Genomic DNA, 16327 nt, shown 5'->3' with positions numbered 1-16327 from the left:
AATTTTCTATAAGAATCATTTATTGACTTTTTTTTTAATAAATAATTTTAATTATTCTAATAATGTCATTTCTTATAATATATTTTTTTTCATAATTCAATTTCTATAGTATTTTAATTATTTGTAAGATTTATTTACTATTGTAGTCGATGACTGTTTAATCGACTAAATGAAATTTTATTAATTTTCCACATTACTTGAGTTTATTAAAAGAAAATTTTACGATTCCTGAACATTAAAAGCGTAATTTATTAAACTTTTGTTCGTGTTTTTAACTATAAAACTTGTTTAAAGTATCATCGATAAAATAAACTATTTTTCCTGATTGTTAGACTACTGATAAATATATGGAATTCTTTAGAAAATAATCCAATATTCTACAATTTATTTGTTATTTCAAATACATTCTATTTGACACTGAAATTTTTGGTAATTAGAATTTTTAATATTCAGCATTTAAATTGCAAATTGTATTCTTTCCAAATTTCACTTGCAAATTAAATTATTGTTTATAATATTATTTCAAAATTTTACCTAATAATTTTTAATAACATTAATAACTTTAACAGATTTAATTTAATTTGAATAATTAATCAATAAAATAATTTTTAGGAAAATCTAATTAATTATTTAAATTTATTTCTTTATTTCTTAAAAATATTTTACTTTCAATTTGTCGAGAAAAATAAAATAGATTCTTCAAAATGTAAACAAAGATAAATTTATTTTGTTTTCCTTGATTTACTTATCATTTTTCTCAACAGTATTTTTATTTGAAAAAAAATTATTGTTTTCATTAAACATTATTTTATCTGATTTATGAAAATGTTAATAATTTTCTGATTCTATGTATTCATTAAGTTAAAGATAACATAATTGACAATTTCAGAAATACCTCATTGGGATGAAAAATATTTTTCTGTTACTTTATGTGTTCATTTGGTCAGAGATAATTGATAAAAGGTGTATATTTACATTCAATATTAAGCTAGCAATTAACTTTGATATCTTTTGTATCTTTTTTCATTTAAAAGCCACTCAATTATTAAACACATAGATCTCTAAAAAAAAATAAGATATATGTCAAGAAATTAACTACCGGTTCTAGAAAATATTTACTGAAATAAAAATAATTACTGTTTACTGAGAAAATAACTGTTTAACTGAAATAATTATTCTGTGAAGAATTAAATTGAATGTTTAAATTGTGGTCATTTAATGATCATTTAAAAATTTAGAAAATGTCACAAAATAAGTAAGTAATGTTTCTAATTAAATATGTTTACACGCAAAACGAAATTATTTTGCAAGTTTTTACGGAATGAAAAATTTTCTTTTAATTTTAGTCAAACAGTGGAAAATTTGTATACTCACTGTTTTATTGTATTTTTTACTTCAATTTCACTGGTAAAAATGTAAAATAAAAACGAACCTAATATTTTTCTATTTTCCACAGCAATTGTTTGAAGAAAGTTCATAGTCTCGAGAAAGTTACATCAACTTTTGGACTTTCAGAAGGACCACATTGGGATATTCGATCTCAAAAATTGTACTTTGTACAAATATGGAAACAGCACATTTGCAGTTATGATCCGGCAACAGGAAAAGTCTTCCACGCTTTCATAAGTTTGTTTTAAATCTAAAATACAAAAAAATTAAACAATAATTATAAATAAAATATTCATGAATAAATTAATAAATAATAATTATTAATTACCTTTTTTAAAATCGATTTTTCAGAGAATGGCCCCGTGAGTTTAGTCACAACCATCGAAGGACAACCGGGAAAATTACTAGCAACATCCGGAACTGATATTGTCATTGTTACATGGAATGGCGAAAGTAATGTTGAAAATCCTGAAATTAAATTATTAGTTAGCATCGAAAAAAATAAGAAAGGTTACAGATTCAACGACGGAAAAATTGATGCACTTGGAAGACTATGGGCTGGTAATTATAAACTAAACTGAATTTAATAAATAATAATTTTAAACCGAATTTAATTAAATTAATAACAAAATAAACTATAGCTTTGACAAATTAAACAAAATAAATTATAATTAACTATAATTAATTAAATATAAAAATGTTAAATACTCACAATTTTTTATCAGGAACAATGTGTCAGATTGATCAGAAAAATATACCGGATGTAGGAAGTCTCTATCTCATCGATGGAAAATTGAAACCGAAAAGAAAAATCTCCTCAGTTTCAATAAGCAACGGTTTGGAATGGAGCAAAGACAATAAAATGTTTTACTTCATAGACACAACGACGAATAAAGTCTTTGCTTATGATTTTGATTTGCCCTCTGGAAATATCTGTAAATAGTATAGAAAAAGAATTAGAAAAATTATTTATAAATATTCGACTAAATAGAAAATTATTTTACCTTTTATTTCAGCAAATCGACGAGTTATTATTGACGTCAAGGAAAAAGGATTTCAAGGATTTCCCGATGGCATGACTATCGATACTGAGGGAAATTTGTGGGTGGCTTTAGTTCATGGATCTAAGGTGGAAAAAATTTTCTTGTTCTTAATTATTAATTTATTATTTAATAGACTTTTCTTTCGACTAAAAAATATTCTATGTCGTATTCAACACTGTCGAGTAGAAAAATTTACTAAAAATACTAATCATTAAAAAATTTGCAGTTGATTCGTGTGGATCCGAAAAATGGAAAAATTCTCAAAGTGATTGATTTTCCAACGAAAATGGTAACAAGCGTAGCTTTCGGTGGCGCTGATTTCGATATTTTATATGTCACAACAGCATCTTACGATTTCCCCAATAAAATTGTTGATTCAAAGGGCGGTCAAATTTTCGCTCTGAAAAATTTAGGTGTGAAAGGATATCCTCCACATTCTTTTAAATTAAGTAAATAAAGAATTTGATTAATTATTAAAATCTCTCCTCTGGTTTTAGCAAAAGAAACAATTCTTTTCTACTAAAAAGTAAAAAATATAAAACAAAAATAAATTTTATTTTTATCTCAACAAAAAAGAGAAAAAGAATTAATCTACACTTGACAAACAAAATTGGTTAAAGAGTAAAAATTCTAACAAATTTCTTTTGTATCAAAATTTGCTATTTATTGTTACGCATTTAAGGAAAATATAAATAATTATATATGCGACTATGTTAACGATTTATACACGTGAGAAAAAAAATTATCACAAATTCTTTTTGATACTTCAAGTATTTATAAAATGTTAATATGCTAAATAATTTGTTTTCTAAAAACTAGAGCCACTAATATAATATAAAACAATGGACAATAATAAATTACATTTTTACAATCGTCTTAAATTAATTTTTTACGGTTGTACTGTTCAACAAACAAACAAACGTTTTGATGAAAATAATACTATTAATTGCATTTTTAAACTTAATTTCACTGTCTCTGACGATGCTTTTGTATTCATGATTATAAATTAAAAAGTTTTCAACATAAATTCTCCTTCTTTTTGGTTTTCCGAATATTTAACAATTTTTACCATTTGTCCACGAGTAGCGAATGAGCATTTAAAAAAAATGTACATAATACCAACTGATAAGGTTGTAACTTTTTTTTTGATTTTATACTCAAAATGAAAAAAGAAAATAAACTTTGGATAATAATCATTTTTATAATTGCAAAAAAATTATTATTTCAATACAACTAAATTTTATTCTGAAATTTAGATTCGAAATTGTATGTATTTATTTTTTTAATTTAATATAATTTTCAATTTTGTGAATTTAATTTTATTTGTAAATTTGATTTCATAATTTATGGATTCATTTTTTTATCTAGTTATAAACAAATACCTATTGCACTACAATAATTATAGAACTTTGTAATTTTAACTATATTAAAAAAAAAAATTATACATGTAAAAAAGATTGAACATAAAACGAAAATAGAAAATTACAATTTGATCTAAATTTACAATTTAAATTGTAATTGCTAACAAACTTTAATTTCACCATTTATAGATTCAATTTTTTAATTGTAATAAAAAATGCTTATACTGTAATAAATATAATGAAAGTATTAATTTTGTAAATAAGTTTACAATTTTAGAATCTAATTTCAATTATGAATACAAAAATAATTTTTTTTGCAAAAATGTAAATAAAATTGCGGGAAAAAAAGATTGAATCAGATTCAATGAAAATAGAAATTTACAATTCGACAGTTGAAATTTACTATTTTGTTTTCAATGAAAGTTGAAAACAAAACTGTAACAGCTATACCTATAAATTATTCTCTATTAAAAAAGTATTTTTTCATAATTTTTTTTACTCGAAAGAACTTTTTTTTTTATCAAGTTTCGAAGTTTTGTATCTACATTGTGATCGAAACTGTAAAAAAATATCTTTACCAATTATGTAATTTGCAAAATATTTCTCTGTACATAATAATTCGAATTTGCTCATCGTCAATATCAATGAATCAGCGAAAATCTATCGCCTTCATAGTTTCGCTTCTACACAATTTTCATTTATTTCACGAACAATTTTTTTTAGTTCTTTGATTTCTGATCAAACTATCGATTTAATCTCTACTTTTATGTTTTTAAGTCACGATTCGGCATTGAAGAAAAAAAAAAATTATCGCCGAATCGTGAAATAATTTCAGTCGTCCAATGTGATAATTTCAACACTGTCTTTCGATGCAGATTTTTCGTTTCTTTTATTAGTTGGATTAGCACTTTTTTTTGGTATTTCGAATACGGAAAGATCGCCGGATGTTTTTAGACTCTCGGGCATACCTTGAGGCATAATGTTAATTGATTTTGGTAGATTCTTAGCAAAATCCAGAGTCTGACTTTTTTGCTGTGGAATTATTTCAATTGCTGAGTGCTGCTGTAGTTGGTTGAGTGCCGAGAGAGTTTCATTGACTTTTGCTTGGCTCATTGAAGAACTTGGTGATGATAATTCCACGGGTTTAATGGGTTTTTGTTTAGTACGAATATTTGGTGATTTGGAACATGGTACCTTGCCAACTGGATTCACCGAGACGCTCAATTCGGATAAAAAATGTTGCGAGGTGGGAGAGAATTGTGGTTGTAGGTGATGATAGGTTGGCAATGCTTGAGGCAAACTTGTCGATGATTTTTGCTTTTTTGCCGGATTCGTGATAGAGGTTTGTTGTGGTTGCTTTTTTGATTTTAATTTATCCTGAAGGGTGGTTCCGGCGCGATTCTGCATTGGAAGTGTTGGGGGTTTTATCAGGACACTTGGACTGACGGCTACAGTGTTTTTGTGTTGCGTGTAGGGGAGGGAATTGTGGGCAGGTTGAGGAGTATTTGGTACTCGTATTTGTGGGGCTGGTTTCGTTGAGGGAATTGGTTTTGGGATCGGATTTGCAATTGCTTTCGAAAGAGGAGCTGATTTTCCGAGAGAAGACGATTTTACGGGAGGGGAAAATGGTTTCGCGACTGTGGAAATGGAAGGTGGGGGATTTGACTTTGTCGCTGTCGGTTTTGCCAGAGTTGGTGAATTTTTAAGCAATGACATTTGGGATGATGATGATGATGATGATGTCGCTTTTGTTTGGGGTGAAGTGGTATTTGGGGGGAATTTTTGTTTGTAATTCGATGTCGAACCGACAGGCGTTATTGAGATGTCTGGTCGTTCCTTAATCGATGAACTAGAGGTTGTGGTGGTGGTGGTAGTTGTGGTTGTCTTTGACGACGATTGTTGGTAGAGTGGTGTTGGTCGCGGTGCCGTTGTCGCTGAATTATTAGCCAGGTTTAGCATCTGTTTGACTGTTAAATTACTGAGATTATTCAAGTTGCCAAACTGATTGATATTTGGGGTTGAATTAATACTATTACTAGTCGTCGTGTTACTCATCGTCAAGGCATTGCTCATGTTGGTGACATTGCCCGACGTGTTACTGAGACTAGTTGCTAAATTCGTTATTGATGAGATATTACTTTGATATTGTCTGAGAATGTCTTGATAGCTTCCCATCTGACTCAAGTAATTCATCGCTGAGAAAGGATCCATCACGCCACCGCCCATGCCAGATGTCAACATGGCGGCAAACATGCTCGGATCAAATAACGGATTCAAACAATATGGATTCATTAGTGAACGATTACCTGAAGCTGCGCTATTGACATAATTCGAATACGCTCCTTTAGAACTAAATTGATTACTCATACTGTCGTGCTGTAGGCTCTGGAGTTGATTGTTAACGTTCTTGGGACGTCCACGTGGTCGGCCTATTGCTGACGACGCCGCCTTCGGTGGCTTCCGACTCTGCGTCACCTGTGGAACGCTCGTCGATGTTGAATTCGATGCAGTAGTCTGAAAAAATTTCAACTATAAATAAATCGTCTGTCACGATTTTTTGATAAACCGTAGCAAATTGATAATAATTGATAGTACATTTACAGTAACGGTGGTCGTGGCGGAAGTTGAGGTAGTTGCAACTGGTGTCAGGATAGAAATGGCTGCAGTTTTGTTCGCCTGTTGGCAGTACTTTAGAGCAGCCTCGACGACATTTCCTTCCACATTCTTTAAAAGAAAAAAAATTAGTTCCTTTACTGCAGTTCTTAAAAAATAAATACTCACTTTTGTTCCAATGTACGCTTTATAAGCCTGAACCAATAAATTACGAGCAGTATAAATCTGCGACTCCGACCACTGGGATTCTTTCTTGCCAATTTGCACATGAATCTGATAAACATCAAGTAAAGCTTGAGTTCTTTTGTCAGCTCTCGGCAATTGTGAGACATTGGTCGTCGAAGGTGGATCCATTGATTGAATCCTACTCCTCAGTGTTTGAACACAAAGAGTCCAAGCCTGACGACAAAGTTGTTCTCTTTCCGAATCCCTCAAATATTTCCTAAAATAATAAAAAATCATATAATTAATTTCAACCAATTAATAATAAAATAGTTAAAAAAAACGAAGGCTTTACTTGTCGGATTCGGGAACTTTTTGAAGCTGAACGCAAAGTTCCATAAGCATTTTACTGTCTCCCGTTTCTTTCAAAACTTGCATCAATAACACGACACATCTCGACATATGAGAGGCAAAACTTCCCGATCTATCAATTTCATGACTTGGTAACCTCCAGACACCCTGGTGAAAAAGAAAAATTTTTATTTTATTCTCAGAGGATTAATAGTAAGAAATTACTTGAAGGTAAGTTAAATTGTTTAAATTAAAATTAAAACGGATTTGTGTATGAGTACTTACATTAAAAAAATTGGTACTTTTTCTATCGGTAAAAAGTCCTTGTACTGTTTGTGATTGATAAAATTGACAGGAATAAGTTTCCAACAGTAATTGCCGGCAGGTTGTAGAATTCTTGGCAACTTTATTATAATAGAAGAAATGGGCCATTCGATATAGCGATTTGTAGTGTTCGGGGAACCTTAAAAGACACTGTTCCAATCCAGCTAAACAGTGAGCGATTAGCGATGCAGTTTCGTTGTCGTTAAAACATTCTTCTAAAATTAAATTTAAAATTTAAAAACTCTCCAAACTCAGTTTCTGTATGCGCTATAAATAGTATATATTTCATACCTTCGTCAGAATTTCCGTTTTCTTTTTTCTTTTTCTCGACTTCACTCTCTGCCGTCTCACTGTCGCTGTCACTGGAACTGTCACTGTCTGAACTTTCTTCACTACTTGAACTATCATCACTGCTGCTCGAACTGGAATTATTCGTCTCAGTCGTGCTCGTTTGAGTCGTTGTACTTTCTTGAGAACCTCTTCGAGCTAAAGTCCCTTCCTTCCGCAATATTTTTTTCCTTTCAACAAATTTTTCCTTCATTTCTACCTCCTGTGATAAAAGAAATAAATTTAAAAATGAAGTAAACCAAAATTTTTAATTAATTTAAATTTAATAAATGTCATAATCCTATTATTAAATTTCTAAAATAAATATTTAATGTATATCAATAATTACACACCTGTCTTTCTTCTTTCCGTGAATCAATTTTACTGGAATCTTCTTCAATCGTGGATGTTTGCATTTTTTCCACATTCTCCGCAGACTCTTTGGCAATGGAGTTTTGACGATTCATGGAATAACCATTTCCTCCCATGGGAAATTCAATTACGTCAGTCCTCACTTGCGTCCTGGCTTCATCATTGTCATCACTCGAAATAATTGTGACTTCTTCATTACTTCCTTTATTTTGAACCGCAATTTCGCAAACATTATCAATTAGATCGTCAATCAATGCGACAACATCCTGCATTAATTGAAGATGAGAAACTGCAGATAATTTTATTCTTTTAGCATTATCTGAAATTGGCTCCTCGGAACATCGTTTACGATTCTCTATTTTTAAACTCTCAACTTTATTTTGTGACGATTTATCGACAATTTCAATTTCCTCAATGCTACTCGAACGATTTTGAACAGCATTTGCTTTCAAGATATTTTGTCCTTGAATTGATTTTGATACTTTATCAAGTTCAGAATTAAAATTTAATTTCGATGGGAATTTCATGAATGGACCTTGGGCACATTTATTGAGATGTTCCTCAAATAATTTTCCTATAGATTTTTTCAAAGGCTTTCCCTCATGTTGCTCTAAATATTTCAGTATACTGGCGTGAATTCGATAATGTACTTCTAATGCTTCCACTGAGAGGTTTTGTGGTGTTTTGTGATTTATTCGTCCTGGATATTCAGCGTCGCATTGCTGTAATAATTCCGATGCTTTTGAATAATGATCGAGGAATACGGGCGGATCTTCGTTTTGCTTTTCGGCAATTTTTGCTAACATGTATTGATAAAGCCAGCGCTCGTCCTGCAATTTGTCAATTCCCTGACAAGTAATAAAAATACGACTTGCTGATGAGAAACAATTGGCGGCTATTGAAAGCATTTCTTCTTTTCGTGTTTCCAAAACTCGAAATCTTTCCATATTCAGTGATTCACTTTCAGCCTTTAAAAGACGCGAGCAGAAGGAATGAATCACATAGACAAAATTCCCGTATTCCGTCCAAATAACCAAACTAGCTGGCGATAATTCGATAGCACGTTGATAACTGCATTGAGTAAGTTTCGCTTTAACGAAAAAATTGTCTTCTTTCCTGAAAACGGATTTTTTTAAAAAATAATATAAAAACTAATTTAAATGAATTATAAAGAAATTTGTATAAATCCAGCTATTAAAATTTGGTTTAGTTTTAATTGAAAATGTATAATTGTGATTGATTTAAAATGATTATTGGTAATAAAAACTCACATGTTTGGACGACAATTATTGAGCCAGGTTTCGAGTGAAGTTCCAGTAGTCATTGCCAATCCAACCCAAGAATTAATGTCGCTCGGTTGAAAACACAAATGTAGCAAATAATATTTACTAGCTAAATTCCACTTTTGGTTTTTATGATAATAATCCGCAAGTAAATAATAGAGGATCGAGATTTGATCAGTGGGTGGTTTTGCGACACTTGGCATGTTCTCTCTATCGCCCGTAATATAATCAGTCATGTCATCTAAAATTAAATTAGGATCACTTTCCTGCGGAATGAGTTTACCGATTCGTTTGAAAAGTGATTCAGTGTCGGCTGAAATAGATAACGCTTTCGGACTATCAAAATCCGGTAGAACGTCCGGTCGATAAAAATCAATAAGGTATTGAGCTGTTTGCCAAGTGATTTCAATTTGTTTAACGTCATGATCCTCAAGATGTTTCGGTCTCGATTTATTTTGTCTCACTGGATGTCCGTAAAGGCAATAGAAAATTTGTTCCAAATACTTTGTTAATTTGTCACGAATATTTGAATATTGCGGACTACGAAGTTTAGGTATTATCAGATTCATTATAAAAATAAGAAGTTTCGCTTGATCCATTGTACACCAACGTCGACGACCCAGAAAATCGTGAGCTATGAAAAGAATCATTAAAGATGCTGGAATATCTTTATCCTCGTCTTCTTCATCGGATTCTAAATTTTGTGAGGATTGACTTTTGTTTTTATCGGTTAGAGTTGATTTTGCTCTCTCTTTATCTTCTTCACTGTAATTAAATTAAATTAAATTGTAACGTTCAATGAATTTAAAATTAATTATACTAACACTTGGAATAAATTTTTTACTTACAATTGTAAAATAGAATGAAGCAAAATCCAAGGCAAGATAGTTTTGAAAGTCATTTCCGTGACGTTATCAGGCACATCCAGTTGATGACATACTATATGAACTAAATTTTGCACCAGACGAGATCGATTTTCAGGATTCAAGTATTGCACTAAAATATTTAATTTTGTTGTGAAAGTTGTTTAAATTTAGAGAAATTTAAAATTATCTTTCTCACCTATAAAGATGCTAACTTCGGAGGTGCAGGCATCCAATTTTTCAAGAATTTTTAAAATTGTATTAAGCCATCTTTTCTGTACAGTTTCATCTGAACTGTTTATGTAAGTTTTCCAGGCTTCATTTAAACAAGCTTCGGACCAAATATAACATTCCTGAAATAATAAAATAAATATAATTATTTAAGTTTCGAAATTTGTTAAAATTATTTTTATTTTAATCCTTGCCTCGTATTCTTCGAGTTTCCATAAACTGTCCAATAACATGTTAAGTTGATCAACTCGATCCACAATAACACCGTTATTGTTAACTCCACTTCGACTCGCTTGTTTTGTAAACTGGAAAGTTTCTTTTAAAATTCCTACAAGCTCAACATATTTCTTTTCATCATGAAGTTTTTTAATTTCCTTAAGTTTCTGACCCCTGGAAAAATTAAAATATAAGTTGAAAAATCAAAAAAGTTTAGGATAAACATCGTCTTAGGTTAAATTTACTAACCTTCTGATCGACAGTAATAATTTTTCAACAGCCTTAATACTTATGTGAGAATGGTATTTACAATTTTTAAGCTTGAGAAATGCGCTGGGAATTTCGCCGTTCAACTGGCGCATGTAATTCAACAACTGAAAGATATCGTTAATTTTTAATTAATTTATGATTTATTTAATTATAATATTTAAAAACTCCTATTAATTTTTAATGAATCAGATTATTTATTTAAAACTTACCAATTCTAAAGTATCAACAACAATGTCCATTTCTCCTTGGCAAAGATATATATTTGCCTTCAGCCATAAAACTCGTAACAAGAAAAGTAAATTCTCCTCGTTAAACAAATTATTTCTGACACTCGAGAAAATAATGTATCCAAGTTCCTCGGATGGCATTCCATTCCCAAAGGTTTTTAAACTAGAAACATTTACAATTTTATAAAAAAATATTCGTATGTTAAATAGAAAAATACTTTTATATAATTATTACTTTGAAGGTGGAACAACTTCCGGTTTATTGTCCATCCATTGATCAGTATAAAGTTCTCCAAATAATAAAGCCATTTCCGAATCTAATTTTAAAATCTCGTCATCCGATTCATCGCCAAAAGGGGCGTGTGGAATGTGTTCTCTTAAATTAGAAAAAAATTACAGTTTTTAAAAAATTAAAGCATGATTAGTTAAAAAGAGGTTAGTTTTCTAAAAGAACTTCAATTTTTTTTCTACCTTGTAAACTTATAAGCCTGTAAATATATTTCAGAGAGTCCTTTCGGCCACTCAAGATTCCATTTAGTGCACAAAAATTCTGTATATTTTGCTATTATGATCATCAAGTTATTTTTACAACTATGTTCATTGATAAAAGATTCGACATCTGCTTTTTCCGAATCCGATCCGAAATAATTTTGCTGCCCGCTGTGATAAAAAAAATTGCTTCATAAATAATAAATAATTTAATAATTCAGGAATTAAAAATTCAAAGTACTTACCAGTCTTGAGGACTCGTTGGTTTTGAACTTTCTGCACTTACAATTCCTTCGGCATTTTCTTTATTAGCAAATAATTGATACAAATCCATTGTATCCATCGAATCGTCCATAGATTTCGAAGGCTCTTCTCGTGAAAACTTTACATTTTCAGATCTAATAGGGAAATATTAAGTAGTTTTAGACTGCGTTTAAAAAAATACTGAAATGAAATGAACAGAACTTACAGTAAACTGCTGGGAAAGATTCGACGTAATGTTTCCTCTAAAAGAACGTCGTCTCTTTCGGCTTCTTTTCGATTGGATCCACCACGAACTCTTGCCGATTTTCTCGTATTATTTGCACTCCAGTGCCATTGTTGTAAAAAACAAAGAGAACTTCTTCGTCTTTTCTTTACTTTTTGACTCTCGTCTTTATTCTCCGATTTTTCGGAGTTCAATTTTTCATCGACCTTTGATGATTTTTCACTGGTTTTATCATTCGATTTATCGTTTTGTTTAAGAGTTTCGTTATCTTCTAATTTCTCCATCGATTTTTCCTCCTGTTTCTTTGATTTTTCCTCTTCCTTCTCAAGGGGTAATTTTTCCGGTTCCTTTTGATCTGATAATTTTTCAGTTTTCTTATGTGCTAATTTTTCAATTTCTGTCTCAATTGGTACTTTGTCGATTTCTTTTTCCTGTGACAATTTCTCTAGATCGATATCAGGATCAAAAAATTTGAAATCATTATCATCGTCCAGAGGAATTACATCCGATTCGGAAAATTTTAATGGATCCTCCAATTCGATGACTTGAATGTCACTTGAACCGGATTTTATATCATCGTCGTTGTCAACTTCCATCAGGACATCGTTATCTGAAACTGGAGTATCGTCATCGATTTCAAACACTGGCGGATCGTCTTCTTCCTTGTTTCTTTCCTCTTCTTTCCTTCGTTCCTCTTCTAGCTTCTTTTCTGCTTCCTTTCTTTGCTCTTCTTCTTTTCGTTCCTTCTCTTTCCGCTCTTCTTCCTCTTTTCTTCGTTTTTCTTCCTCTTTTCTCTCTTCCTCTTTTTTTCGTTCTTCATCCTTTTTTCGTTCTTCCTCTTTTTTTCGTTCTTCCTCCTTTTTTCGTTCTTCATCCTTTTTTCGTTCTTCTTCCTTTTTTTGTTCCTCTTCCTTTTTTATAATTTCCAACTCTTCCTCAATTTTTATTTCTACATCGTCGTCAATTTCCATAATTTTCGAATCAACATTTTCCTGTTGATCATTATTGACTGATACTTTTTTCTCGACATCTTCCGAGTTCTCAACAACAATGCTGAGTTTACTGGCGAAGCTGATATCGTTCTTGAACACGTACTCGTGAATGTTTACCAATCGCTCACCCAATTCAAACCAGGAATATTGCGCTAGAGGTTTATGAAAAGTCAAAAGAGGTAGAGGATTTAAATGAAATTCAGGTCGACAAGCTTCTGCCCATCTTTTGGAAATTTCCTCCGCCTCTTCCAATAATTTTTCGCCAATTATAGTATCATATTCAGTATCGAGAGGTGGATCCAAGGCCCAATCGCTATTGTAAAGTTTGTATGATTCCTCGAGACAAGGCACATGTTTGAAAATTTGATTACGATAAGCCAGGCCTCGAATGTACGTTGAGTCGCGTTCAAGAGCCATTGAAATGTAAAGTAAACAATTCATATAATCGGGAACCGCGTACAAAGCAATGATAATATTGTCCAAACATGGCCAATGATTTGGATTGCATTTTAAGCCTTGTTTAAAGGCCGAACAAGCGAGTTCAAGTTTTGATATTTTCATCGCCAACATTCCAATTCTATGCCAAAGAGTGACATCCGCATCGTCTAAAGTCGTAGCTTCCCAATAATTCTCAATAGCGTCCTCATAGTTTTCCAATTCGTTTTGAATGCTTCCAATGTTTTTGAAACACGCGTATTTTAGCGACAACATTGGTCGTGATTGTCCATCAGGTGTTTCCGGTTTCTCAACCTGATCCAAAAGTTCCGTATCGAGCAAATCTTTCAAGACAACTAAAGCATCTTCTTTCTTTTTTTCTTGCATCAATTGCAATGCTCTGTTGTATTCCGTAAGGGCAATTTGCTCCTAAAAGAAAAAAAATTTTCTACTTAATCTTTGTCAAAATTAAATAACGTATCTCTATATACAATAATATAATAATAATAATAAACAACAAAGGAATGTACTTATGTGAAACTGTTGGACAACAAAAAAACTAATTTTATTCTCTCGTAATTAATAAACATTTTTAAAAATAAAAAAGATTTAATATTAGAGAAATTGATTAGCAAGAATTTTCTAAATATTTCATTATTGTTAACATCCGGAACTCATTTGGAGGTTAAGTTCGCTTGGGAATATAATATTGTTGTAAATTTACCTCAGCTTCTTTTGTAATTGTTGTAACATCTTCTTCATCATCACTCCCGGTCAAAACCTCATTCAATGCTGTTATTCTTATCATTTTTAAAATGTATTTCAGTAAAAAATCACAATATTTGCAAAAAACATTACAACCGGTTCAGCGCTGTACAAAACGCCATATTTGTAATTGCGCGTAATGCACAACTTCTATTTACTATAAATTTATCTTAATAATCTCGATCGGTTCAGATGATATTCCAAATAGTTTACCTGTTAATAATAAATATAACAAATTAATAAACATTATTAAATAAAAGACAACGCTTCTTTTATAAAAATAATAAATAGGCGGTAAATTTTAAAAATAATCAATTTGTGGCAAAATGTAAACAAAAATTTTCATATTTTTATGAACTTTGTTTAAATATTTATGACGATAAAATATATAATATATAATTTTTATCCTCAATTTATGTTAAAAAGCTTATTTACTTTCAATTATTGAGCTGTTAGTTTTCATTACTTCTTTTATCTAAATCGAGATGATTATATCTTAAATGAAGATGAATGAAAGACGATGTTTTTTTAGTTTATTGCAAACCTTTGACACTGTTTATCACGTGAGGAATAAATCAAGACTAAATAGTGCACCGACTAGCCATAAAGTTTCAAGATGAAAAGGAAATCCTTTTGTAAGAGTTTTCATCATTGGAGGAAAGCAATAATTATGTAAAATCTAATAAAAAATAACCCGAAGAATTCCTATTGTTTCGAAAAGATTTAATGATTGAAAATAAAAATCATGCTGTCTTTTTCAGGTAAAAATAAAATATTTTAATAGTTCTGTCTTTATTGACACTTACCAAAATTATTTTCTTAATTATCAATTTGCTTTATTTACTCTTGAATGGAAATCTTCTTTCTTTAATTATGACACTGCTCGTATTCGCACTAAAATAAAATTTGTAAACAAAAATTAAATAAAAATCAAACTTTTATGCAAAATGAAAATACTCACCTTAGAAAAAATTTCTTTTTAATTTTGAAAACTGTGAAACAAGCTTGTGCATTTTTATATAATTAAAAACATCCTTAGTGATAAGGTTATTTAAATTAATTCAATTTTTCCTTCAGGAGATTTTTATATGGATGAAAATCAGTCATTGGATTATGTAAATGGATTAAATTCTGAAAACAAAAAACATATTTTAATTCGAAGAATACGTATGGCAAATTTTGGAACATATAATCATTGGTTTAGAAAAAGTAAGAATTTTATTTTTCTTAAATTAATAAATGAGTCGATAAAATAATGCTAAAACTTAATTATGTATAGATTCAGAAAAATATGGAGCGGCAACATATCTTTTGCCAGTTGGTTCCGTATTTGTTTTAACAATAATAATTTTACTGATGGTAAGAATCTTTTTAATTATAGTAGTATAATATTTATCAATTAAAAAGTGATTAAAGTACAAGTAATAAATAATTCAAGCAGAAAATTAAACAATACGTTACAATTACACAACAATTTCAAGTATAATTAAAATAATAAATTACAAATATATTATTGACAGAATTAAATGACTTTTATTAATTTATTTAAAGTTAATTAATTTTTGAAAAAATATAATGAGAATATAAAATTCATAGGTGATGTTTAAGCGATGCCCGCAATTGGTTGCAGCGATTGTTACCGGGATTTTGGGAACGATAGCAATATTTACGGTATTAGTGACTATAAATCATCCCGATGTTTACGAATAATCATTTTATTATAATTTAAAAATCACATTCATTCAGTGTAAATAATGTTAGAATATGCATTTATTTTATAACAAACAACCTATTGTTGTCAATTGTCACTCTAAAAAATAACCTCTTTAAAAAAGTGTCCTTCGATTTATTATATTATAAGACTGTAAACATTTAAAAACTATTTATACACATAAAACAAACGATTTTAATTTAAATTTACTCTTTATAAATACCTGTATATTTGTTTGACATATTTTATTTATTCGCAAGAGTGAAATAAAAATAAAAACATATGCATTGTTGGTGGATCCGCGTCCATGTTGAATATAGCGATAAATCGAAAACAATCGAAAGTCTTACGTAAAGTTACGTTAAGGGCGTAAAGAGACGTAAAGGGACATAAAATTGTCGTAATTACCTTAATGG

The 16327-nt window shown here is 30.2% G+C and overlaps 3 protein-coding genes across 5 annotated transcripts; 2 read left to right on the top strand and 1 right to left on the bottom strand.

Annotated features, from left to right (window-relative positions):
- Positions 1–312: 312 nt before the first annotated feature.
- LOC122499181 (regucalcin-like) lies at positions 313–3459 on the top strand. Of its 2 annotated transcripts, XM_043607348.1 has the most exons (7): positions 313–429; positions 890–963; positions 1457–1626; positions 1741–1950; positions 2115–2324; positions 2406–2518; positions 2659–3459. In XM_043607348.1, exons 2-7 carry the CDS (start codon positions 905–907, stop codon positions 2887–2889), a joined length of 993 nt encoding a protein of 330 aa, XP_043463283.1. In that variant the 5' UTR covers positions 313–429; positions 890–904; the 3' UTR covers positions 2890–3459. The 2 variants fall into 2 exon arrangements, with proteins under 2 accessions (XP_043463283.1, XP_043463284.1); XM_043607349.1 differs by lacking the exons at positions 313–429; positions 890–963 and adding an exon at positions 973–1255.
- Positions 3460–4087: 628 nt separating this feature from the next.
- On the bottom strand, positions 4088–15303 carry LOC122499177 (calcineurin-binding protein cabin-1-like). 2 transcript variants are annotated; one of them, XM_043607339.1, is made up of 21 exons: positions 15162–15303; positions 15007–15094; positions 14160–14413; positions 11991–13864; positions 11767–11919; positions 11504–11692; positions 11268–11408; positions 11015–11195; positions 10785–10909; positions 10514–10709; positions 10288–10441; positions 10074–10221; positions 9214–9990; positions 7924–9058; positions 7535–7793; positions 7205–7455; positions 6924–7087; positions 6575–6848; positions 6389–6517; positions 6100–6307; positions 4088–5760 (listed from the first exon to the last, which is right to left on the bottom strand). In XM_043607339.1, exons 3-21 carry the CDS (start codon positions 14241–14243, stop codon positions 4625–4627), a joined length of 7578 nt encoding a protein of 2525 aa, XP_043463274.1. In that variant the 5' UTR covers positions 14244–14413; positions 15007–15094; positions 15162–15303; the 3' UTR covers positions 4088–4624. The 2 variants fall into 2 exon arrangements, with proteins under 2 accessions (XP_043463274.1, XP_043463273.1); XM_043607338.1 differs by having other exon boundaries at positions 4090–5760; positions 7205–7458.
- LOC122499179 lies at positions 14707–16116 on the top strand. Its single transcript, XM_043607343.1, has 4 exons — positions 14707–14961; positions 15278–15409; positions 15480–15559; positions 15797–16116. Exons 1-4 carry the CDS (start codon positions 14946–14948, stop codon positions 15908–15910), a joined length of 342 nt encoding a protein of 113 aa, XP_043463278.1. The 5' UTR covers positions 14707–14945; the 3' UTR covers positions 15911–16116.
- The last annotated feature ends 211 nt before the right edge of the window (positions 16117–16327 follow it).

This window comes from Leptopilina heterotoma, unplaced genomic scaffold (genome assembly GCF_015476425.1).
Source record: "Leptopilina heterotoma isolate Lh14 unplaced genomic scaffold, ASM1547642v1 Lhet_166, whole genome shotgun sequence".
NCBI lineage: Eukaryota > Metazoa > Arthropoda > Insecta > Hymenoptera > Figitidae > Leptopilina > Leptopilina heterotoma.
The sequence above is the reverse complement of the archived record's forward strand: the minus strand, read 5'-3'. Positions and strand labels throughout refer to the sequence as shown.